This window comes from Carlito syrichta, unplaced genomic scaffold (assembly GCF_000164805.1).
Source record: "Carlito syrichta isolate Samal-C Ts95f unplaced genomic scaffold, Tarsius_syrichta-2.0.1 Scaffold301873, whole genome shotgun sequence".
Lineage (NCBI taxonomy): Eukaryota > Metazoa > Chordata > Mammalia > Primates > Tarsiidae > Carlito > Carlito syrichta.
The window spans coordinates 17,764-43,119 of NW_007245969.1; the positions used below are offsets into that span (position 1 = coordinate 17,764).

Genomic DNA, 25,356 nt, shown 5'->3' on the forward strand with positions numbered 1-25,356 from the left:
TAGATCATGTGGGCTATGTAGGAGAGGGGTAGCTACCCAAGCAAAAACTAAGTATTGCTAAGAAGTAGACAGGGAAGAAGGATGTTGGGGAGCTTGTGTTTACAATACTCATCATTCTCTGGGAAAATAATCTTCAGCTACAGGTTTGAATAGTGCTTATTCAACAAGCAATAATTGGGTCCTCCCATGTGTTAGACTTTATTTTGTGCACTATGATAATAATACAAAGACTAGTGACAAGGCCCTTGCTCTTGAGAGTCCTTGTGCAGTGGGAAAGATATAAATCAGTATGGAATAAATTGGTAAAAGCTACAATGGAAGTATGAGCAAAGTGCTCTTATAGCACAGAGAAAGTGACATTGAAATATAAGTAGAATTTTTCCAGGCAGAGGAAGGGAAAAGGCATTTTCCTTAGAGGAACTGTTCTCTGTAACATTCCACCAGTAGAGTCAGGAGTGGTGGACTTGAACTGTTTGAGGGTAAGACTTGGGACTAGGGTCAACTTAACCCTTTACGTTGTGTGAGAGGAGAGAAATCTTTCCTTGATGCTATAAATATCCGTTGTTGAAATCTCAGGGCCTAGCCTCAAAATTTCCTTTATAAATCTCCAGGAACAACAACAACAAAAAACTCCAAGAACATTCTAGCTTGAGAAACGCTGACTATAATTAGTCTATCTTTATTTTAACTTTAACATTTTAAGTTTCCTCATAACTAGCCACTAAAATTGATTGTTTTGTTTTCTCAGGAAGATGGTGATGATCTTCTTTTAAAAGCTGAAAAAGACAGTCGTCAAAAGGTGTCTGGAATCCTTCAGCGTGTTCTCTTGCTTTTCCGAGCATCTCGCTGTTCTTTTCCTGTAGCTCAGTGGTATATCTTGCAGTTGAGGTGGGCAAGAAAAGTCATGCAGAAGGTATGGAAATGTCTCTGTCATTTATGTGCTGTGTTAATTGAAACATGCTGATATTTGTACTATGATATTTGTAATTGTGACATTTTGCTAGGATGCTCTGTCCTATGAATCGACAAATTTTAGATTTATAGGAAGCTACCTGGATAGACGAGTTACTTTCTGCTGAAAGATAAAGACTCTGAACTGGGTCTCTAGGTTAGTTCCATCTTGTCTGGCAATAGATATGCAATCTAGTCAGTTAATTCCAGGGAATTACAGTTACTTCTCACTGCCTCCTCCACCCCCTGCAAACTCATTGAAGATTTAAACACAATTCAGAACTTTTCCCTGAAGTATCATTTGTATTCTTTTGGGGCTTATAAGTTCAAAGCATGGCAGTTAAAGTTCATTCTTGGCTTCCTCCTCTCAGTAGTCTCTACTAGTCAGGGCTTCCCCCTTACTGTCCTCTGATATCTGCAGTTCAGTTTGATTCCGGGGTGGTCATCCCCTTCTGTGCTGCATTCTTTTTTTTTTTTTTTTTTTGAGTTGGAGTCTCACTCTGTCGCCCAGACTGGAGTGCAGTGGCCGCTCCCGGCCACCGCAGACTCGACCTGCTGGGCTCCGGTGATCCTTCCGCCTCAGCCTTCCAAGTAGCTGGAATTACAGGCATGCGCTACCACACCCTGCTGATTTTTTGATTTATTGTAGAGATGAGGTCTCGCTGCCCAGGCCGGTCTCGAACCCGCGGGCTCAGGCAATCCACTCACCTCAGCCTCCCAAAGGCGCGGGATTACAGGCTGAGCCACCGAGCCCGGCTCTGTTCTGCATTCTTATCTGATCTCTAGCCCAATGGAGGACAACTGGTATGTCTCCTTATCCAGCTGTAAGTCCTTTGTAGACCTGTCTCTTTCTGAGGTATGAAAGTAAATTTTATCATCTCCAAATATCTTTAATTCAGTCTTCATTAAAATTAAATTTAAGACAAAAATCTACAACTTTTTAAATAGGAAACTTTAGAGAGACTTTAAGAAGTTATCAAGTATTTTTGAAAATTAGCCTGTTTTAGAGAGAAAGTTTGTGAAATTTGCATACAGCTCCTATAAAAATATAAGTTAAAATTGTACTCATAACTTTTTGTCACAATGGAGCTGGAAAGTAGATTAATGGTTGCTGGGGTTAGGGAGAAGAAGAAATGGACAGTGACTGCTAATGGTTTTCTTTTTGAGGTTATAAAAATGTTCTGAAATTAGACTGGTGATGGTTGCTTAACTTTGTGAATATACTAGACACCACTGAATTGTGTACTTTTAAAAGGTGAATTTTATGGTATGTGATTTATATCTCAATAAGAAATGGTGCTGAAATAACGATTCTGCACCATATTTGTTTTCTGTTTCTACCCTAATAAGTTACCACAAATTTATCAGCTTAAAACATCACCATTTATTATTTTACAGTTTCCGTACATCAGATGTCTAGGCACAGTGTGGCTCAACTGGGTCTAAGCAAGGCTGTGTTCCTTGCATAGAAGTTCTAGGGGAAGATGCATTTTCAGTCTCCTTTAGGTTATTAACAGAATTCAGTTCCATGTGGCTGTAGGACCAAGATCCCCTATTTCCTTGCTGTCTTACCTCTCTCTGTCTTTCTCTCTCCCTTTTTGAGTAAGACGTGAGTCTTTTACTCTATCACCCAGGTTGGAGTGCAGTGGCACAACCTGGCTCACTGAAGCCTCTTGGGTTCAGGAGATCCTTCTGCCTCTGTGTCCCGGGTAGCTGGGACTACAGGCACGCACCACCACACCTGGCTAATTTTAAAATTTTTTTGTAGAGACAAGGTTTTGCTATGTTGCTTAGGCTGGTCTTGACCTTCTGGGCTCAAGAGATTCTCCCGCCTCTGCCTCTCAAAGTGCTGGGATTACAGGCAGGAGCCATTGTGCCTGACCCTCTATCTCTTAGCACTATCCTACTAGTAAATGCCACTAATGTATTTGACAAGAACTTTGTACCTACCGTATTTACCATGGAATTTGACTAGTTTGAATCTTTTTGGAAATTACTAGTAGAAGGAGAAAACAGATTGCAAGCCTACTGATAATGCTTCCTTGCCAGGTTTATGTCTCTCAGAGCCCTTTCCTTTTATCTGTAACAGCCCCTCTCCCTTTTTATTATTGATTTGTTAGAGAAACTAGGTTAATTTGTCCTGTACTATAGTTTAGATTTGCCTGACAATTTTTCATTTAATGTTAGTTAACTTGTCCCTCTTTTTTATTTCCTGTAGACTGGAAGTTGATTTGTGTTCATTGAGGTAGAGATGTTAGAGTAGATTCAGGTTCAAATTTTCTTAGAAATGCGTTCTTTATAAATGTTGTATACATCCCTGTTGTACCATATCATGTGACACACGTGTCTTCTCACTTCACTTTTAGTGATGGGGAAATTGAGTGATGAGCTTGAGTCCTATAACCACCTTTATCAAAGTGCCCATCAACCCATAAATTTTTACTTAAGGTCATCCTTGTCTACAGTCATTATTTTGTTAGGGTTTGCCAAATGGTGACTTTCTATTTGATTCTGTTATTTATAGATTAGTTTTAAAAGGTTTTTGTAGGTAGACGTAAAATTTTTTTTTTTTTTTTAGTTACTGTACATGGTTTTATTTTGGATGAGATTAAGATACTTACATTTCTTTTGTTGTTTTTGAGTCAGGTCTCACTCTGTTGCCCAGGCTGGAGTGCAGTGGCACAATCATGGCTCACTGTAGCTTTAACCTCCTGGGCTTAGGCAATCTTCCTGCCTCAGCTTCCAGAGTAGCTGGGTTACAGACATATGCCACAACACCCAACTAATCTTTTGATTATTTTTGTAGCGACAGGGTCTCACTATGTTGTCTACACTGGGCTCAAGTAATCCTCCTGCCTCAGTCTCCCAAAGTGCTAGGATTACAGACTTGAGCGACTGCATCCAGCTAATACTTAAATTTCTTTATTTTCTTTATTATACTTGTGGAGAAAACTAGGGACAAATAGTATTAAATTATTCTTTTGCATTCAAAACTGAGTGAAAAGAGTGCAAGTGATTTAGTTAGAAACTTACTTCTCTTTTGAGATAAAATCTAATGAATTTCTTGAATTAAATTTGTAAGCTTCTAAAAGTACAGCTGATATTGGGTGTATTTTCCTCTTGTAGATGAGGAACCATTCTGTGTTTTCTATTCTTATCTGTCTCGTTCTTGTATAATTTACTTACAAATGATTTGCACTACTGATGCTTAATGTACTCTATTATTCTTTACTTTCAGATTCGAATGAAAGGATCCCTTCCTTCACTGAGTCCTTTCCCTCAGTCATTACTTAAATACTGTAAAGGAGGTATAGCATTCTTTAGACCTGGAGCACCTGGAGACCACAAGCTTGATGACATTTCCATTAGAGCAATAGGTTTGTCCAAAGTGAACTCCTTGGTTAGACGTTGAGCCTGAGCAGGAATAAGGATATGTTTTTCATTTAATTTGGGAAATTGTCTAAACTGTTGACTCTTCAAAATATAATATGTTCTATGATATTTTACTTTGTGTAAAATACTGGTTTAACAGTATTATACATGTATTATATATGTGGTATTAAATTCACAATTTATTATATAAAACAAATTGTGAAATTTATGACATTATTTTCATTGCCTCATTACTTAAATCTGGAATTGTAGCACTCAAGAATGTCTTTCTGTGGCTATTTTCTTAGCACTTAGCATATACTGCCGATCACTGTTTAGTAGACAGACCTTGAAGCCTTCAGCATTGACTCACCAGTTTTCTCCCTGCTTTTCTAACTTAACTACTCCACCTAAGCTTTTTTACATTTCATACACTCATATCTGTTAAATTTAACAGCTTTTGTTATTGTTGCATATTAAATTTACTTAAGTTGTTACACATTTAAGTTGCCTTTGGGATGTCAATTTTTTTTTCATGCTTTGAAATATTTCCTTAGGATTCCCAGAAGTGGAGTTTCGAAGTCAATTAACATGCCTGTTTTATTTCTCTGGAAATAAATGCCAAGTTTTATAATTCCATCAGATTTATTTAATGGCTAAAAAAATGATAGTTTTGACCAGGCATGGTGGCTCATGCCAGTAATCCTAGAACTTCAGGAAGTCAAAGTAGGAGGATTGCTTGAGCCCAGGAGTTCAAGACCAGCCTGGGCAACATAATGAGACCTCCTCTCTACAAAAAATTAGTTGGGTATGGTAGCATGCACCTGTAGTCCCAGTTGCTCAGTAGGCTGAGTCAGAAGGATCACCTGGGCCCAGGAGGTCAAGGCTGGGTGAGCCATGATCGCGTTGCTGTACTCCAGCCTGGGTGACAGAGTGAGACCTGACTCAAAAAAAAAAAAAGAGTCTTATATTAGTATGTCTTTATTTTGACTAATTATATTAAACATTTAGTTTAATATTTGTATTTCTATCCTATAAATTTTCTGTACATGGTCTATGTTCAGTGATTTGCATAGTGAGTTTAAAAAGAAGTAAAGCTTTAGATATCATTCCACTCTCTTCTCCTTAATTCTTCTTAACAGTTTCATTTATATTACGCTCTGACCTTATCTCCAGACTTTGATTAAAATGTTCCTTTTTGAGCCGGCATGATAGCATGCACCCAGCTACTTGGAAGGCTAAGGCAGAAATTTGAGGCTATAGTATGCTATAATTGTACCTGTTAATCGCTGTTACACTTCAGACTACTGCAACATAGCCAAAACCCATCTCTAAAAAATTTAGAAGATTCCTTCTTAACTCACTCACCCTTGGTATTAATGTTATTTTATTTTGTTTTGTTTGTTTCATTTGTTTGAGTTGGAGTCTCACTCTGTTGCCCAGACTGGAGAGCAGTGGTACTGTCATGGCCACTGCAGCCTCAACCTACTGGGCTCAGGTGATCCTTTCACTTCAGCCTTCCAAGTAGCTGGAACCACAGGCATGCGCCACCACTCCTGACTAATTTTTTGGTTTATTGTGGAGATGAGGTCTCGCCAAATTGCCCAGGCTGGTCTTGAATCCCTGAGCTCAGGCAGTCCTCTTGTCTCTGCCTCCCAGAGTGCTAAGATTACAGGCATGAGCCACTATACCCAGCCGGGTATTAATGTTAAATAATATGTGTCTTGGGGCTCAGATTGTCTGTTTTTCCAGTTGTAATGGCATTAAAATTCTTCTGGATTACTTATCTTGGCTGTCATGAGCTTAGTTTCATAGACTCTTCATCTACCCTAACAAAAAATAGTACCAGGTAGCTATTGCCTGGAAATGTATGTACAATCCTATTTCATTTCTTAAAAATCTGCAACTGTAAGCAATGAGTGAAACTCACAGCTATCCCAGTCAAAAGATTTTTTGCTCATAAATAGAGCATTTCCTTTGAAGTAATTTAAATGCAGATTTAAACATACATTTTTAATATTTTCATTTTGCTTCTTACTGAATTCTACTATTTAATTAGTCTTTTGCTTGGTTTGGTCTTTTGATTGTTAAGAAGTTATTTGCCAGGCTGGGCTTGGTGGCTCAGCCTGTAATCCCAGAACTTTGGGAGGCCGAGGTGAGTGGATTGCCTGAGCCCGCGGGCTCGAAACCAGCCTGGGCAACTTGGTGAGACCTTGTCTCTACAATAAAATAAAAAATAGCTGGGTGGGGTAGTGCGTGCCTGTAATTCTAGCTACTCGGAAGGCTGAGGCGGAAGGATCGCTAGAGCCCAGCAGGTCGATGCTGGGATGGCTGTGAGCGTGCGCGCCACTGCACTCCAGCCTGGACGAAGGAGTGAGACTCCAACTCAAAAAAAAAAGAAGTTATTTGCCTAGATTAAAAATTTTTTCTTTCCTAGTTTATCTAAAATAGTGGGTTGTGGCGAGGTGCTATGGCTCAGACCTGTTATCCTAGCATTTTGGGAGGCCAAGGTGGAAGGATTGCTTGAACCCAAGGGTTTGAGACCAGCCTGGACAACATAGCAAGACTTCATCTCTAAAAAAATTTGAAACTAGCCAGTGTGGTGGTGTGACCTGTAGGCCCAGCTACTCAGGAGGCTGGGATGGAAAGATCTATATATAGTTCATTGAGCCCAGGAGGTCAAGGCTGTGATAAACTGTGATCGTCATGCATTCCAGTCTGGGCAACAGACTATATCCCTGACTCAGGTAAATTAATGAACAAATGATTGCAAGAACTTCTGAAGCTTTTTATTATAGAAAATTTAAACAAAGGTAGCGATAACATAATGAGCTCTCAAGTACCTACCTATTTGCTATCTGCACTGATTGTCAACACAGGAAAGCAAATCTGAGACATATGATTTCAACCATAAGTACTTCAGTATATGCAGCTAACAGGGAATTTTTTAAAACCACAATTTAATTATCATGGCTGGCAAAATTAACAACAACAAAAAAATTTTTTTTTGAGTCGGTATCTCACTCTGTGGCCCAGGCTGGAATGCAGTGGCATGCTCACAGCCACCACAGCTTCTACGTGCTGGGCTTAGGTGATTCTTCTTCCTCAGCCTTCTAAATAGCTGGAACCATCAGTGAAGCTGCAGGACCGGAAGTCTCTCTGGAAGAGTGAGTGAGTGAGTGGTGAGTGAATGTGAAGCCCTGGGACATTACTGTATACTACTGTAGACTTTTAAATAGTGTATGCTTAGGCTACACTAAATTTTTTTTTCTTTTCTTTTTTTTTTGAGTTGGAGTCTCACTGTGTCGCCCAGACTGGAGTGCAGTGGCCGCTCCCGGCCACCGCAGCCTCTACCTGCCGGGCTCCGGCGATCCTTCCGCCTCAGCCTTCCGAGTAGCTGGAATTACGGGTGCGCGCTACCACACCCGGCTGATTTTTGATTTATTGTAGAGATGAGGTCTCGCTGCCCAGGCGGGTCTTGAACCCGCGGGCTCAGGCATTCTGCTCACCTCAGCCTCCCAAAGGCGCGGGATTACAGGCTGAGCCACCGAGCCCGGCTTACATTAAATTTATTAAGGATTTTTAAAAAATAATTAACCTTGGCTTACTATAACTTTTTTGCTTTATAAACTTGAAACATTTAAAGCATTTTTTACTCTGTAATTACACTTAGCTTAAACACAGTTACATGGTACAGCTGTACAAAAATGTTTTCTTTATATCTTTAGTCTATAAGTTTTTTTCTATTTAAAATTTTTTAAGTGTATCTTTTACGTTTTGGTAAAAACTAAAACACAATTACACACATTAGCCTAGTCCTATACAGGGTCAGGATCATCCGATATCACTGTCTTTCACCTCCACATCCTGTCCCACAGGAAGGTCTTTAGAGGCAGTGACATGGGTGGAGCTGTCATCTCCTATAACAACAGTGCCTTCTTCTGAGAGACCTCTTGAAGGATCTGCCTGAGGCTCCTTTGCAGTTAACTTTTGTTTTCTTAAGTAGAAGGAGTATACCCTAAAATAATGATAAAAAGCATGGTATAGTAAATATATAACCCAGTAACATAGTATTTTATTATTATTATCAAATATTATGGACTGCTAGATCTTTATATGACTGGCAGTATAGTAGGTTTGTTTACATCAACATCACCACAAACACATGAGTAATTTGTTACACTATGATGTTACAACATTAATAGGCAATAGGAATTTCTCAGATCCATTATAATCTTTTTTTCCACCTATTTTAAAGATGTGCGGTACAATTCAGGGTTAAGTATACAAATGTTTATTATGCAAGTACCCTTATTGATGATGTGTGACCTCCCCCAGCAATTTCCCACTACTGACAATCCTTTTCTTATAGTTTTATGATAATTGTTCAGGGTCAACTTTCGAGTGAGAACATGTGATACTCAGTTCTTTGTTTCTGTGATAGGTCACTCAGTATTATAGACTCTAAGTCCATTCAGGTGCTGCGAAGCCATTATAATCTTATGGAGCCATTATCGTATATATATAGTTCATTGTTGACCAGAATGTCAGTATCCAGCGCTTGAATGTATTACCTATTCTGTGTGTTTAAATTCACTTGATTATTTCAAGTATGTCTTTTTTACAGTTGTTTTCAAATCTGTATCCAAACAAGATCCTCCATACATTGCATTTTGACTGATATGTGTCTCTCTTAATCTGTAAAAGTTTTCTTCCCCGTTTTTTATTTTTATTTTTATTTTTTGTCTTGGTTTTGCTCTGTTGTCCAAGCTGGAGGGAGGGCAGTGGCATGTAGCCCCGACCTCCTGTGCTCAAATGATCCTTCTGCCTCAGCCCTCTGAGTAGGGAGTAGCTGGGACTACAGGAGTGTGCCACCATGCCTGGATGTTTTTATTTTTTATAAAGCAATGAGGTCTGCTATGTTGCTTGGGCTGGTTTTGAACTCTTGGGCTCAAGCAGTCTTTTGCTTCAGCCTCCCAAAGTGCTGGAATTGTAGGTGTAAGCCACCATGCCCAACTTTCCCCCATTTTTTATGCCATTTATTTATTGATGAAATCACATTATTTGTTTAGTAAAACTTCTTCCATTCTGATTTCAACTTTTTGGTATTTAACATTTTTGACCATGACTTACAATAAGATGCAGATTTTACATCATGATAATACATATACACACCCATATATTGGAGGGGGACTCAAAAAGACCCAGAATTTATTTTTTTAAAATGCTATATTTATACTTAATGTTTAAACTTCAGTCACCTTCAAAGTATTCTTTGACGCGATACACATATCAAGATGCATTTTTCACTGCTCAGAATAGTTTTTGAACGCGTCAGTTGTGATGCTTTTTAGTGCTTCTGATGTTTTTTGTTTCAACTCTTCCAGATAGACAAAATACTTCCTTTTAAGGACTTTCTTCATCTGAAGAAACGAAAAAAAAGGTTGAGTAAATTGGGAGGTGGGGGATGGGAGGGGTCATGCCGGTTTTTGGTCAAAAACTGCTGAACACTCAGGGCTGTGTGGGCAGGTACGTTGTCATTTTTTTTTCTTAGGTACATTGTTATGGTAGAAGAACCATTGTTTGCCACAATTCAAGACATTTATTCCACAAATTATGGCAGTCAATCTTCTCAAAACTTCCAGATAAAAGTTTTGGTTAACCGTTTTATCTGAAGGAACAAATTCTGAGTGTACTATAAGGGGAGTGCCCTCTAAAAGATAATTCCTTTTTCAAAAAAATGAAAATTTAGTGAACTCTCCTTACTCTTACTATGTGCATTGCATTCTTGATACTTTCTTTTGTATTCTCTTTTTAAAAAATGATTTCAACCCGTGGAATCGCTTCTTGTAGCTTAATAATTACTAATTATAATCTATAGTTTGAAAAACACAGATAAAGAATGCCTTTAGATGAGTAACTGCTTAGTATGTTGTTACACTCTGTCTTGATTCTTGACCCTAGTTCTATCCCAGCATGCCTGTGAAATATGCAACAGTGAAGATTGGGCCAGGCTTCCCTGGTAGAATCTATCAGAATATGGTGTGTAAGGGTGGGCATTGTGTGAAAATGCCCATAGGCAAACATGATAATTACTCTGGGTACATGTGCCTACCATACTCCCTCATTTTGTGGTGGATAGGATTTCTGGAAGACCTGCTTTCTGTTCACTTCCCCTAAGGTCACACTACTTTCTGACTTTGTAATAGTTATTTTTTAAAATATACATTTAGTAGCTTCCTAATGAAAATGAAAGTATTGGCCAGTGATATAAATGTCAGTTTACTATATATAAAAATAAGGATTAAAATATTAAGAAGTAAGTGAATGTTAAATTTTAGAGGATTGCTTTTCTCTCTCCGTAGGAAAAGGTCCTACTTTTTTTCCCTCTAAAGACAAGGCTCTGGCTGTGTAGCCCAGGATGGTCTCAAATAAAGTTATGTAATACTAGAAATGTTTTGTTTTTTTTTTTGTTTTTGAGTTGGAGTCTCACTCTGTCGCCCAGACTGGAGTGCGGTGGCTGCTCCCGGCCACCGCATCCTTGCCTGCTGGGCGCCGGCAATCCTTCCGCCTCAGCCTTCCAATTAGCTGGAACTACAGGTGTGCACTACCATGCCCGGCTAATTTTTGATTTATTGTAGAGATGAAGTCTCTCCAAGTTGCCCAGGCGGGTCTTGAACCCGCAGGTTCAGGCAATCCACTCACCTCAGCCTCCCAAAGGTGCGGAATTACAGGCTGAGCCACCGAGCCCGGCGAAATTTTTTAGTATTAAACTTTTAAAATATAAATGCATATTAAGAAGATATCTTTCAAATATATTAACTTTATAATACAGAGTTACCTGTATTGCCTTTGAAAAATATCTGTAATATACTATGAAGTTATAAAGCAAATAAACTGATAGTGATAAGTTATTTACTCCATAAATATGTTTTCAATATTTTTATGTAATTGCTTTACATGAGATATTGTAGAATAATATGCATAAATATTCTGGAAGAATCTGCATGCCTTTTATATAAATTTATAATGAGCGCATGTTTCTTTTGCAATCAAAATAAAGACATTTATTTTGAAAGGATAACCAGCAGAGGTGGAGTTGTAATATTAATGTATATACTCATACAGTTTTATTTCATATTTATATTCCTGCTTTAGATTGCTTCAGACAACTTTGTGCTTTGTGCTGGATGCTGCATGTCCGTGACCACTTATCCTATAGTTGCAGGCAATACCAGAAAGCAAGAGAAAATGTAAGGGGAGAAAAGGTATTTACAGTACCAGAACAAAAAGAATAAACAAACATTACTTGGGAAATTATTGTTTCATAGAAGATTTGTAGGACAACTTACTTTTGTACTCATTCTTGTCTACCTGTCTTAACAAATTAATTTTTCCAATATCCATTTAGGATCTTGAAGTGGAGTTTGATTCTTGTATGGTTGAGCACTGTCTCAGTGCAGTAGAATGGGCTTACAGAATGCTGCCTTTTTCTCGGTTTTTTAACATTGAAGAACTTACACAGGATATAATTTTGAGTCTTCTTGGAGAACTGCCACCGATTAGAAAGGTAATATGATTGCAAGTGAAAAGAAACTAAATCAGAATCAGAGACTTTAAAGGATTTTTATTTATTTTAATTAAGAATGATGTTGCCTAGCCAGGTGTGATAGTGTGTACCTGTAGTCCCGGCTGCTTGGAAGGCTGAGGTGTAAGGATCACTGGAGCCCAGCGGGTCAACGCTGGGGTGGCTGTTAGTGTGCCACTGTACTCCACCCTGGGCGACAGAATGAGACTCCAACTGAAAAAAAAAAAAATGATGTTGCCTTTCAGTGTCTGGTTTACTTCATTTAGCATAATATCTTCTGGGTTTAGAAGCACAGATGCTGTATAATCTCTCTTATGTGTGAATCTAAAACTTTAAACTCATAGAAGCAGAGTGTAGAATGGTGGATGCCAGGGGCTGGGGATGTGGTAGAAATGAGATGTTGGTAAAAAAAGCATAGACTTTCAGTTACGAGATGAATAAGTTCTAGTGATCTAATGTAACTTTCAGTTACAAGATAAATAAGTTCTAGTGATGTGGTAGCTATAGTTAATAATAATATATTATTTACTTGAAATTTGATAAGGGAGGATACTTTAAGTGTCCTCACCACGCTCAAAATAGTACCCATGCAGAGTGGTGTTAATTAATTTGAATGTGATAGTCAACACAGAATGTTTATGTGTATTAAGTCATCCCATTGTATATCTTGAATATGCACAATTCTTTTTGTCAGTTAAATATTTTTAAGTGAAAAAAAGAAAGTCAATGCTGAAGTCATACCAGTAGACTCACGCTCAAAGAGAGGCATTGACCTGACATCAAAAGATTAGTAACATGTATGCATTTATGTTTTGAGTTAAAATATTTGAGGAATGAAGAGAAAAAAATAATGATGTTTATAAAACTTAAACAGTTTTTTTTCTGAAGGTCGCAGAAATTTTTGTGAAAGCATTTCCCAATCCTGAGGATGTGAGAGTTCCTTTAAGAGAAAAATATCACTCTCTTCAGCAGAGACTCAGACACTGTGTTATAAAAGGTATTTATTTGTTATTTCTCAGATATGTACTAGATAAATTACTGAAGATTTTGTTTTCATAGCAATTATTATCTATAGCTTTTGTAGTGCATAGGCATTTCTGCCTTTTCCTAAAGATAGAAGTACAAGAAGGTGGTAGTAGTTCCACATTGCAGAAGGACTAATTTTACTGTTTTAGAACCAGAGGAGCTTACTTTATGTTTTGGTTCTGTCAGTAACTGTGTGTGACCTTCGCAATCTCTCTGAGACTCATTTTCTTATTTGTAAAATGGGCATATTATTACCTGTCTTGTGGTATGTATTGAAAGTGGATTAAATAAGATATATAAAATTAGCACATAGTGCTTTGCATATTGCAGTTATTTATTGAAAACTAGTCTTTTTCTCCCTTCATGGTTATTTATGCTTCTAATTTATTCTATACATTCAAGAAGACCTTGTGAAATTTTTGTTTATTGTGGCAAAATATATATACAATATTTTTATCTATTTTTAAAGAAAAATAAAATATATATAACAAAATTTACTATTATAGGTCGGTCATAGTGGTTCACACCTGTGATCCTGGCACTTTGGGAGGTTGAGGGAGGAGGATTGCTTGAGCCCAGGAGTTCAAGACTACTAGCCTGGGCAACATAGTGAGACCTCATTTCTAGTAAAAATTTAGAAAATTATCCAGGCCTGGTGGCATATGCTGTAGTCTCAGCTATTTGGGAGGCTGAGGTGGAAAGATCACCTGAACCCAACAGATTGAGGCTGCAGTGGCCATGAGTGTGCCACTGCTCTCCAGCCTGTGCAACAGAGTGAGACTCTCACTCCAAAAAAAAAAAAATTATTATTTTTTTGCCATTATAACTTTTTTTTTTTTTTTTTTTAGGAGACAGTGTCTCCCTATGTTGCCCAGGCTGGAGTGCAGTGGCTCAGTCATAGCTCTCTGTAACTTCTAACTCTTGGACTCAAGTGATTCTTCCACTTCATTCTTCCAAGCAGCTAGGACTACAGGTTTGAGCCACCATGCCCAGCTTATTTTAGTCTTTCTTTTGTTTTGTTTTTGAGTTGGAGTCTCAATCTGTCACCCAGGATGCAGCCACCCCATCCTCGACCTGCTGGGCTCCATGATCCTTCCACTTCAGCCTTCCAAGTAGCTGGAACTACCGGCACATGCTACCATGCATGGCTAATTTTTGATTTATTGTAGAGAAGAGGTCTTGCCAAGTTGCCCTGGCTGGTCTCGAACCCACGGGCTCAGGCAGTCCACTCACCTCGGCCTCCCTGAGTGCTGAAATTACAGGCTGAGCCACTGAGCCCAGCCATTTTAACCATTCTTAAGGGTATAAATCAATACATTCACAGTGTTGTGGAAATTTTTTTTTTTTTTTTTTTTTTGAGTTGAAGTCTCACTCTGTCGCCAAGACTGGAGTGCAGTGGCCGCTCCCGGCCACCGCAGCCTCGACCTGCTGGACTCCGACGATCCTTCCGCCTCAGCCTTCCAAGTAGCTGGAACTACAGGCGCACACTACCATACCCGGCTAATTTTTTTTGATTTATTGTAGAGATGAATTCACCTTACCCTCTTTTTAGAACTATAATCCGGTATTTAAGCCTAGGTATACATGGTGATTTCACATTATTATATTAGTATGCTTATGTTGTATTTGTGATTTATATTTTTCTTAATGCTTTTTTGACATCCTCTAAAAGGTTGTTTATGTATTAATAATGTTTAAAGATTTTTTTATTGAAAAACTTTCCTTGCTATTATTTTCTATTACTTGTAGTAAAAAAGTGTCCTTGTTTTCTTGGCTAAAAAATACTCATTATCTCTTACTCTGTACTCTGTGGGAATGGAAAAAATATTAGTCATTCTTTTTATAATTATCCTTCTGATTTTTGCGATAACTAAATGGCTTAAACCTTTTTTTTCCTCAGAGCACTTTTTTTTTAATGGGCCCCAAGTCCTGTCTCATTTATTGTTTTTTAATGGACCTTCCATAGCTTCTACAGTTCTACTTTAAAATATGGACCATACCTTTCCAAGGAATGCTGAAGAAAATCTGATCTGTAAGCATGTGGAAATAAACGTTAGTCATCAGTTAGGTTTCCTGTCACCAGGAGAAACTAGAATTGGATTTCCCTATGTCTTGAGTTGAAACAGTTTAATGAACCATAAGACTCTTTTATTCTTTTCTTTCTAGGTCCCCAGACTGAGGAAATGATGTCTGTTATTATGCATTCTATCCATAAAGTGAGAATAAAGGCCCTAAAACGTGTACAGAGAAATATAGGTTCTTTTGAGATGAGTATATGGGAACCAGTTGAAGAAGAGAAACCAGACGAGACTCCAGGTTTTGACAGGTTTTCTCTGGGAACTAGTTTGAGCAGAAGTACACTAACAGAACCAGGGAATTCTGTGGTTCACAGTGATGCAGATACAGCAGATACATTCTCTGAGGGTTTGTCAGTTGAAGAAAAAAGTGGGATACATTTCTATCAAAGGTACAGTTGGAGATCGTTTAATAACAAGCATTTACTTCCGTTGGGAAAAAAATGATTTCCATGTGTTCATGCAGTTGATAAGCTGATTTCTAGTCCCCCACTGATTGTACTATTAGCAATATGAATAGGTGCTACCCTTCCACTCACAAGGGTATTAGTAGCATAAAATGAGACAATGTTTGAAAATTCATTTTTAATATTATTGAAACATGAAATAATTTTACCATCTGAAATTATAAAATAAAATGAGTAAACAAAATTCTAGAGTTTACTGGAGGACTTTAGTTTTTTAATATTCTTTGGATTTAAATAGGTTGGTATTACTGAGTTAGCCATATTATTTTTATGGGTTTTTAGGGAGTAAATTGTACTTTTCATCTTTGAAACTTGTCCATAAATTACTGGGAAATTCTTGGTTATCATCTAAACCTCCGCTACTGTGATTCAAGCCGTTTTTTCCTTCATAATTCCACTATCTGCAATGCAAATAATCATTCTTATGACTTATAAGACTATTTAAGCAACAGTAATCTTGCTTGATCTCTTCTACTCCAAATATATGCCTAAACCATATCTAATTGCATTTTAAATGGTTTACTAGTTTCACAAAACTACTGTGCTTAAATGTTAACATGGGAACATGTGCATTCTTAATAGGAAAGAGATGGGATGACTAGCTCAGGTGTCCAACAAACACCTCTGCACTTATTGAGGGAACTAAGTATCTGTGTTCTGCCCTAAGAACCATATTGAAAAGAAACATTTAAAAATAATTGTGATTGAGCAGCTAAGGTGGCTTGCCCAACAGGTTTCATACTGGCTAAAAGTGTTTAGAAAAAGTTCTCAATTTTTGTGTGGTTTAAAAAACAAAACAAAACAGTTATGCTTGCACATGTTATAAATGGAACTGAAAGGGGCAGATGCAAGAGAGGAGGAAGAAACCCCAAATTACCATGTATATTAGTGGCTTGGGATTTTTATTGACTTTGTATTCCTAAATTCTGATCTGGTAGAAGGCCATTTTTTTTTTTTTTTTTTTTTTTTAGTTGGAGTCTCACTCTGTCGCCCAGACTGGAGTGCAGTGGCCGCTCCCGGCCACCGCAGCCTCAACCTGTGGGCTCCGGCGATCCTTCCGCCTCAACCTTCCAAGTAGCCGAAATTACAGGCATGCACTACCACGCCCGGCTGATTTTTTTATTTATTGTAGTGATGAAGTCTCGCTGCCCAGGCGGGTCTCGAACCCGCGGGCTCAGGCAATCCACTCACCTCAGCCTCCCAAACGCATGGGATTACAGGCTGAGCCACCGAGCCTGGCAGGAGGCCATTTTTTATCCCTAGAAAAAATATTCATGTTCTTTTATGGTGACATTTCTATGAACACATTTTAATCTCTTTTTTTGTTTCTGTTTTTGTTGTTTTTATGAGTTGGAGTTCCACTCTGTCACCCAGGCTGGAGTATAGAGGCATGATCATTGTTTATTGCGGTCTTGACCTCCTGTGCTCAGGCAATCCTTTCACCTCAGCATCCCCAGTAGCTGGGACTACAGACACGCTGCACCACACCCCCATCTAATTTTTAATGTTTTTTGTAGAGACGAGGTCTTGCTATGTTGCCTAAGGTGGTCTCTAACTCCTGTACTCAAGCATCCTCCCACTTTGACCTCCCAAAGTGCTGGAATTACATGCGTGGACCACCATACCTGGCCTCTCTTTTAATATGCATTTTCCCTTTTGATATTAATATGTTGTATTTCTTGACCTCATAGTATGTTCCACTTTTGAAAACAGGGATCACTTAAAAGATAAGTATTTGAAAAATTGGTAATTGAGGCACAAGAAAGATACATGATTAATAAGTAAGGAGAATTTTTAATGTCAATACTAAGCTCAGTTTTATTGATTAAATGATCTTTAATTTTGTCTTAAAATTTTTTTTTCTGTAGAAATGCTCCAAATCACGTGGAAGTATCATTGATTTGTAAGCACAGTGATAAAAAGAAAATATGCAATCAGAAAGAAAACCCTAAAAAGAAAGAAGATAATGAAAAGTTATCACAAAATACACTTCCTGTGATAGGTGTTTGGGAATTTGAACGTGATGATGATGAGTATATTACATTTCTTGATCTCTTCTTGAGTTATGTTCTTGAAAGAGACCTACTTAATTCCAGGAATCCTGGCATTCCATTTCTAACCAGCTTTTCTGGAAAGCTTAGAGAACACGAACTTCATTCTTTGCTTTTTGATGTACATACAACATTAAAACGACGTCAGGGCAAAACTAAAAACCAGAGTGTGTTTAGAGCTGGCTCCTGCTTTGTTGTTGCTCCTGAGTTGTATGAATCTGAAAAATCATCCTTTTTAAATGATGCATTTGCCATAAATTTAGAAAACTCAGCACTTTCAGCTTCAATACTGGCTAATCAAGGGATCAAACCTTTAATTTTAGAGAACTCTTTGAATAAGGCCAGTATAAATGAAGGAAAGAGTGGATTGTTCAGTTTAAAACAAAAATCAATTTACAGAATACAAGAAGACAATCGAGAGAAACCTCTAATCCAGAGATCGTCAGATCACATTTTTTGGACTCCCAAGTCCATTAAAAATAGAAGATGTATTTTCAGAGCAATTCAGTACAATGATATTAATCCTCATGAAGATCTCCCTCCAGCACTAAATGATACTTTTGGTAGTATAGGAAGACTGCTGGAATGGATGATAAGATGGTCTGATAGAAGAGTACTCTGTGATTCTGGTATGACTGAATCATCCCAAGAGTATAGTCCAGTAATGCGTGTAAAGACCTCTACAGCTGCCATTCTTACATCATTATGGCTTTTACAACAGCCCTATTGTGCTGCATATAAGGCAAAAAATGCCATTATTAAGGTAAGTACATCAATTACATACACTTGACAGTTCTCATGTTAGATTAAAACTTTATTTTCCCTACTAAAGCATCACAAAGTAAAGGAAAATTAATTACAATGGTGATTATAATCTGTATCACCTAATTTATTTTTCTTTCAGTAGTTTTTTTAATTCTTAAAAATAGTTACGGTGTTTACAATAAAAAATTAAGCCAGGTGCTGTGGCTCATGCCTGTCATCCCAGCACTTTGGGAGGCTGAGGGAGGAGGGTTGCCTGAGCCCACGGGTTTGAGATCAGCCTGGGCAACATGGCAAGACCTTGTCTCTACAATAAATAAAAAAAATTAGCTGGGTGTGGTGGCACATGCCTGTAGTTCCAGCTACTTGGAAGGCTGAAGCAGAAGGATCGCCTGAGTCCAGTAGATTGAGGCTGCAGTGACTGTGAGCGTGCCACTGCACTCCAGCTAGGGCCACAGAACGAGACTCTGACTCTAAAATAAAATAAAATACAATTAAAAATTTTTTAAAAACAGGGTGAAAGTGCTTTCAGAGAGGCTGTGAGGTTTTGAGATTTTATGTGTGTTTATAAAAAAGAAAAAAGGAAGAAGACAATTTTAAGTGATATTACAGTTGGTACTACATTTATATTATTTTTCCTTTAATTTTGAGTTCAGATGCAGAACTAGGTAGCTATCCAGTTTTAATTACTGATAATGCATCATATGCATCGGGATCATTTTTTTTAATACTCTCAGGCCAAAGGGGTTGGAGAACCAAACCTAGAAAATCAGATGTATATCACTAGAGGAGTTAGTGCTTATTAGCTATTCTTTCTTTTTTGTAGTCAGTGGCAAATGTCTTCATTCAAAAATAATTTATTTTTGGTTGAAGGATGTGAGTGTATGTGTGTATTTGGTTTTTGGGGGGGCTCTTTTTTTTTTTTTAGATCAGTTTCTGTTATCCTGAGGGATACAATTTATATGATACTGTGATATTTGCCATCCATGAAATTTTTAAGTGTATCTAGGTAATTTGTAAATTTTATGAGACAAAAGGAATACGTCCCTTATCTTTTTACCTGTGTATTTTTTTTGTAGTAGTTATTTTTGAAATAACTACTGAATGTCTTTGTAATTACAAAGATGATTAAGTGAGAATGTTACTTTTTTTGCCATTCTTTTGTGGCCTGAGAACAATGACAGTATACTTTACGAATTTGTAAGACTGATTTCTTTTGTATATTGCTTAGATAGTCAGATTTGCTTTTTCCAGTTGGAATAAAGACTTGGATCATTGCTTCAGCAACAACTATTGAGTTGACCAGCCTGGGAAGCATAGCAAAACTTTGTCTCTATCAAAAAAATAAATCAGCTGGGTGTGGTGGTGCATGTCTGTAATCCCAGCTATTTGGAAGGCTGAGGCGGGAGGACTGCCTGAGCCTAGGAGGTAGAGGCTACAGCAAGCCGTGATCATGCCACTGCTTTCAGCCTGGGTGACAGAGTGAGATCCCAACTCAAAAAATATGTAAATATTGAGTTGTAGAAATGCAGTAAATATCTAATAAATCAGAGACATAATCATAGATAGTCCTGTGGGAAGTATCAATAATTTAAAAATATGGTGAAGAATAAGGGGCTCAATAAAAATACTAAATATTATATTCTATAAATGGTTTGCTTTAGGTGCTAGAGAATCATTACACCGAGTCTCAGATTGGACCCAATATTGAGAGAGAGAGCAAAACAGATACTGGCTATTTAGTTGCAGTAGCAGCTCAAGGTGGAACTGATGAAGAAAATGATCAGAGTAAATCTTGTCAGAGTACCTTGAAGTAAGTTGCTAATTTTACCCTTCTTTTCAATAGAAGATATCTGGTTTGATGGTGTTTGGGCTTAAAGAGAATAATTTAACCTTTGCAAGTTAAAGGAATGAGCATTTCTTTGAGCTGGAGGAACAGGAAGTGAGCATCCTGAAGTGCTTTAGCAGGTTATTGCAAAGATTTCATTCCCATTGGTCTAGCTTGTATTTTCTGAGAGAGCAGCTAATTTAACCTGAGAGATTCCTTTATTATATTATTTACCATGACAGAGGAAGTTGAACTAATCCTTTCATCTATTTTTATATATGAAGCAATGCTAGGAGTAATATATCTTTGAATACCAAGGCAAAGACCCTTATAGCATGAGAATTCCTTTGTGGAAATGGTAATTTTAGATAAGTTGAAAGTATTCTAATCTTCTGAGCAAATAAAAACTAGGGTGTTCAGTCATTCATTGAACAGCCTTTTACTAATCTTCTGCTACTATGTATCAGAAATGTTTTTTAAAAAGACTTTATAAATATGAAACTGAATGGAACTGTTCTGTTTTAAAAAGATCAAATCAAATGAAAAGTAAGCTCTGTCTCCAAGAATGAGTTGTAATATCAGTTATTCCATTTTTGTCAGAATTCCAGCTGAAGCAAAAAATCCTGAAATAAAAGAAATCAATGATGAGATTATTCCTGTCACTCATAATACTGAAAAAGAATTTATAGATAGTGATGAGGATCTTTTAGAAGTAAAAACATTTACACAGGAGGAGATGGATATGCACATATCAAACTATGAAGGTCAGTTTATTCACTTTTAATCTTTTTCTTTGACTTTATTGATTTTAAGTTGGTAAATAATGTTATGTAAGATAACTTAAGAGGGGACCCAAAAAAAACTCGGAATTATCTTTTGGAGGGTAGACCCCTTGTAGTACAGGCTTCCCCCGCTAGATAAGTGTTCTAGGAACCCATTGGCATCAGTATACCAGCTAGTATTGTTGTGAGAGGCTGCATTTAGCTTCAGTGAATTTTTTGTTTTTGAGATTCTTTCAGTGTATCTGCCCATTTCATGATGGTTGATTTACGAGCACACCTGCCCACACCATGCTGAGTGTTCAGCAGTTTTTGACCAAAAATGGCATGACCCTGGGCCCTACTCTCCTTATTCACCCAGTCTTACCCACCCCAAGCAACTTTTTTTTTTGGTTTCCCTGAATGAAAAAAGTCCTCAAAGGGAAATGTTTTGCTGATGTGGAAGAGGTAAAACAGAAAATAGCAGAAGCACTAAAAAGCATCAAAACTGACAGGCTTAAACACTGTTTTGAGCAGTGGGAAAAGCATTTTGATAGGTGTATTGCATCAGAGTAGTTTGAAGATGACTGAAGTTTAAACATGTAAGGATAAATACACAGTTTTTTAGTAAATATGACTATTTTTGGATCTTTCCTTGTATTTTGTTTTATATTTAAGTTAGATATAAAGTTATGTTTACAGTAGCCTAAAACCAAATATTAATTTGAAAAGAATGTAATATTTATGAGATAATGGACATATTAATTCATAATCTTGGTTTTTAATAAAACCAAGAAGATCTCAGTTATTTTTATATTGATAGTTCTTTTACACTTATTGTAACAGTAATAGTAATCTTATTGCTACTTATGAAATAAGTATGATTTCTTAATTTCTGTGAACAACTCTATAAACTTTTTCCCAGCAATCTTATCGTGGATTTACCTGATGAAGAGGGAATAGTCTCCAGGGTTTTTTTGTTTGTTTGTTTTTTGTTTTTTATTATGAAGATGTTGGGTACAATTCAGGGTTAGGTATACAAACATTGATTATGCAGGTACCCTTGTTGATGGGGTATATGCCCCTCCCTTTCCCAGCAGTTTCCCTCAACTGCCAATCCCACCCCCCTCCCCTGACAGTTTCCCATTACTGCCAAACACTGTATTACAGTATTATAATTGTTCAAGGTCCCCTTATGAGTGAGAACATATGGTACTCTGTTCTTTGTTTCTGTGATAGATCACTGAGTCTGATTGACTCCAAATCCATCAAGTTGCTGTGAAGTACATATATTTGTCCTTTTTTATGACTGCATAATATTCCATTGTGTATATGTACCACATTTTCTTTATCCAGTCCGGCTTTCATGGACAACATGGTTGGTTCCATGTTTTTGCTGTTGTAAATAGAGCTGCAACAAACATACGTGTGTAGGTATCTTTTTTGTAGAATGATTTGAGTTCTTCTGGCTATATTCCCAATAGGGGAATTGCTGGGTCATATGGAAGGTCAATTTCTAGTTCTTTCAGAAATTGCCACGCTGTCTTCCAAAGAGGTTGCACTAGTTTGCATTCCCTCCAGCAGTGTAGAAGCTTTCCTTTTTCTACACATCCTCGCCTGCATCTGTTGTTTGTTTTATTAATGATGGCCATTCTTACTGGGGTTAGGTAGTATCTCAGTGTGGTTTAGATTTGCATTTCTCTGATGATGAGTGAGGCTGAGCATTTTTTCTTGTGTCTATTGGCTGCCTGTATATCTTCTTCTAATAAGTGGCTATTCATGTCTTTTGCCCACTTTTTAAAGGGGCTGTTTTTTCCTTTCGGTACGTTTGAGTTCCTTGTGTTTGAGTTCCTTGTGTTTGAGTTGAGTTCCTAGATGTTAGACCTTTGTCAGATACACAGTTGGCAAATATTTTTTCCCATTCTGTGGGTTGCCTCCCTGTTCTCTTAATGGTTTCTTTTGCTTTGCAGAAGCTCGTTAGTTTGATGAGGACCCACTTGTCTATCTTATTTCTTAAGGTATTGGCCTTTAGGGTTCTGAATAGGAATTGGTTGCCAGTTCCTGCCGGAGACCAGTGTTAAACCCAAAAATTTAAATCCGAGAGACCACAAAGAGCCAGCTCCGATGCAAACACACAAGGGTCTTTATTCAGGCTCGAGTCTGGGCTCACGTTTGAAGCCGATGCAGCGATTTCAGGGATGAGAGAGCCCCGACCCAGGCTAACACGCACCCTTTTATACATAATTCTGAAGGGGTGGCTTTACAAACTTGTGCACACAGGATTGGATAAAAACTATATGATGCAGTTACAAAGATTTGGATTGGTTGATTCGAGTTCAGTTTGCGCGGGCTCAGGCTTAGTTACTTGTGATGGACAAGTAACTGCCAAATGGGTGGAATGGAATGCCAGATAAGCTAGGTTTACACAGTCACTGCGTGTAAATTAACTTTGGCATGGGAACCGGAGGTTTGAATCAACATAGAGCCCACCAGGAGAGTGGCTAGCGCCTCAGAGTCTACTGCAATCTAAACAAAGGAATGTCCGGGAGGGGCTTATTGCTTAACATTCACACACTGCTAGCAGCAGTTGCAGAAGCAAAAGAAGCCAGCATGGCAATTGGGACAAACAAAAGCTTAACAAAGTTCTAAGTACAAACACTGCAAACAAATACAGTGAACGTGGGGTAGGAATTCATATAGTAATAGTTCTTTTTGAGTTTTTTTTAATCTCTTGGGTCTCTCACCAGCTCCAGCCGGGTTCAGGGTACCCCAAAGGTGGAGACGGCGTCGGCGATTGGGGGGAAGAAGAAAGAGATAGAGAGAGAGAGAGAGAGAGAGAGAGAGAGAGAAAGAGACTGGACTCCAGTCTGGTGCAGAAGCGATGTGTGTTATTGGGAATTACAACGGGTCTTGTATACACAAAGTCAGATGTGGGAGGGGCGTCCCCCACCCACCAGAAACCTTAATCCCTGAAAACTTAATCAGTGATTGCCTTTAAACCCTTTTCATATGATAATCTTAAAATCCCATAACATAGGATAACCTAATCCATGACTGACATATTCTATAAACCTTTTTCATCCTAAGCTGATTGACTTATGCCAAGTTAAACAATTCTATAGAAGCTTAAGTATTTACTTTACAAATGAAAGTGGCCCATCCCAGAATGTTTGGAATGTGGCCCAGTCCAAAATTCATAGTGCAAGTAACCCAGCCGCATTCTTTCAACAAAATGGCTGTCTTCTGAAACTATATTCTACAATTTACACCTTCAGTAAATCCTAAGATCATGACCCAGAAGCCTGTGACCAATACTAAGGCTCGTAGATGTGACACGAGTTTGAATTATAAGTTGTGTGAAAGCCAAAACTGCAGTTTGAGGAAGAATGGGAGCAATGAGCTTCTAAAGTTAGCTTGTGTTCGTCCCGGTCTCAGAGTTTTTATGTTTTGAGCTCACAGGAGCTTAATCTGGTTAGTGCTGAGTAGAAAGGGGGAGGAAATGGGGTCAATAGCTCCTGAACGCATCCTAGTGGTCTCAGGGTCAACGGCCCTTCCTGATCCCTAACGCTCAGTGGGCCTCTGTGGCTGGCTCCCAACAAGTTCCAGTTTCCATAAGGGCGTCTCCTGCATTTTCTAAAATTCTTATAGTTTAAGGTTTTATGTTTAGGTCTTTGAACCATTTAGAGTTAATTTTTGTGTATGGTGATAGGTAAGGGTCCTGTTTCAATCTTCTACATGTGGTCAGCCAGTTTTCCCAGCACCATTTACTGAATAACTTCTCCTCTCCCCAGTGGTTGTTGTTGGAGGCTTTGTCAAAGATGAGTTAGTTGAGGAATTGAGGCTTTGGTTCCAGAATCTCTGTCCTGTTCCATTGGTCTGCATGCCTGTTCTTGTACCAGTACTAGGCTGTTTTGATTATGTTAGCCTTATAGTAAATTTTGAAGTCTGGAAGTGTGATACTCCTGCTTTGTTTATTTTGCTAAGGATTGTTTTGGCTATTCGTGGTTGTTTATGTTTCCATATGAATTTCTGTATTGTCATATCCAGGTCTGAGAAGAATGATGTTGGTAACTTAATGGGTATTGTGTTGAATCTGTAGATTGCCTTTGGTAGGATAGACATCTTAACAGTGTTGATTCTTCCTATCCATGAGCATGTAATATTTTTCCATTTATTTGTGTCTTCTTGGATTTCATTGGGCAGTGTTTTATAGTTCTCATTGTAAAGGTCTTTCACTTTTCTGGTTAGGAAGATGCCGAGGTATTTCATTTTTGTGTGTGTGGCTATTGTGAATGGGATTGTACTTTTAATTTGGGTCCCTGCCTGCTTCTTGTTGGTGTATAGGAATACAACTGTTGTTTGCACATTTATTTTGTACCCTGAGTCTTTGCCCAAGTACTTTATCAGTGCAAGCAGGTTTTTGACAGATTCTCTTGGATTTTCAAGGTATAGGATCATATCATCAGCAAAGAGGGATA

General features: G+C 38.0%; 1 protein-coding gene across 1 annotated transcript in view; it reads left to right on the plus strand.

The window, feature by feature from the left end:
- The window catches only part of CUNH5orf42 (chromosome unknown C5orf42 homolog), a 115,845-nt gene that overhangs the window by 10,603 nt on the left and 79,886 nt on the right, over positions 1–25,356 (plus strand). Inside the window, exons 5-13 of the mRNA XM_008055533.2 lie at positions 749–913; positions 4,190–4,328; positions 11,482–11,591; positions 11,735–11,893; positions 12,800–12,908; positions 15,104–15,404; positions 17,348–18,293; positions 19,957–20,105; positions 20,703–20,884. Coding sequence (XP_008053724.1) covers positions 749–913; positions 4,190–4,328; positions 11,482–11,591; positions 11,735–11,893; positions 12,800–12,908; positions 15,104–15,404; positions 17,348–18,293; positions 19,957–20,105; positions 20,703–20,884 — 2,260 coding nt within the window. The remainder of the gene's footprint in view (positions 1–748; positions 914–4,189; positions 4,329–11,481; positions 11,592–11,734; positions 11,894–12,799; positions 12,909–15,103; positions 15,405–17,347; positions 18,294–19,956; positions 20,106–20,702; positions 20,885–25,356) is intronic.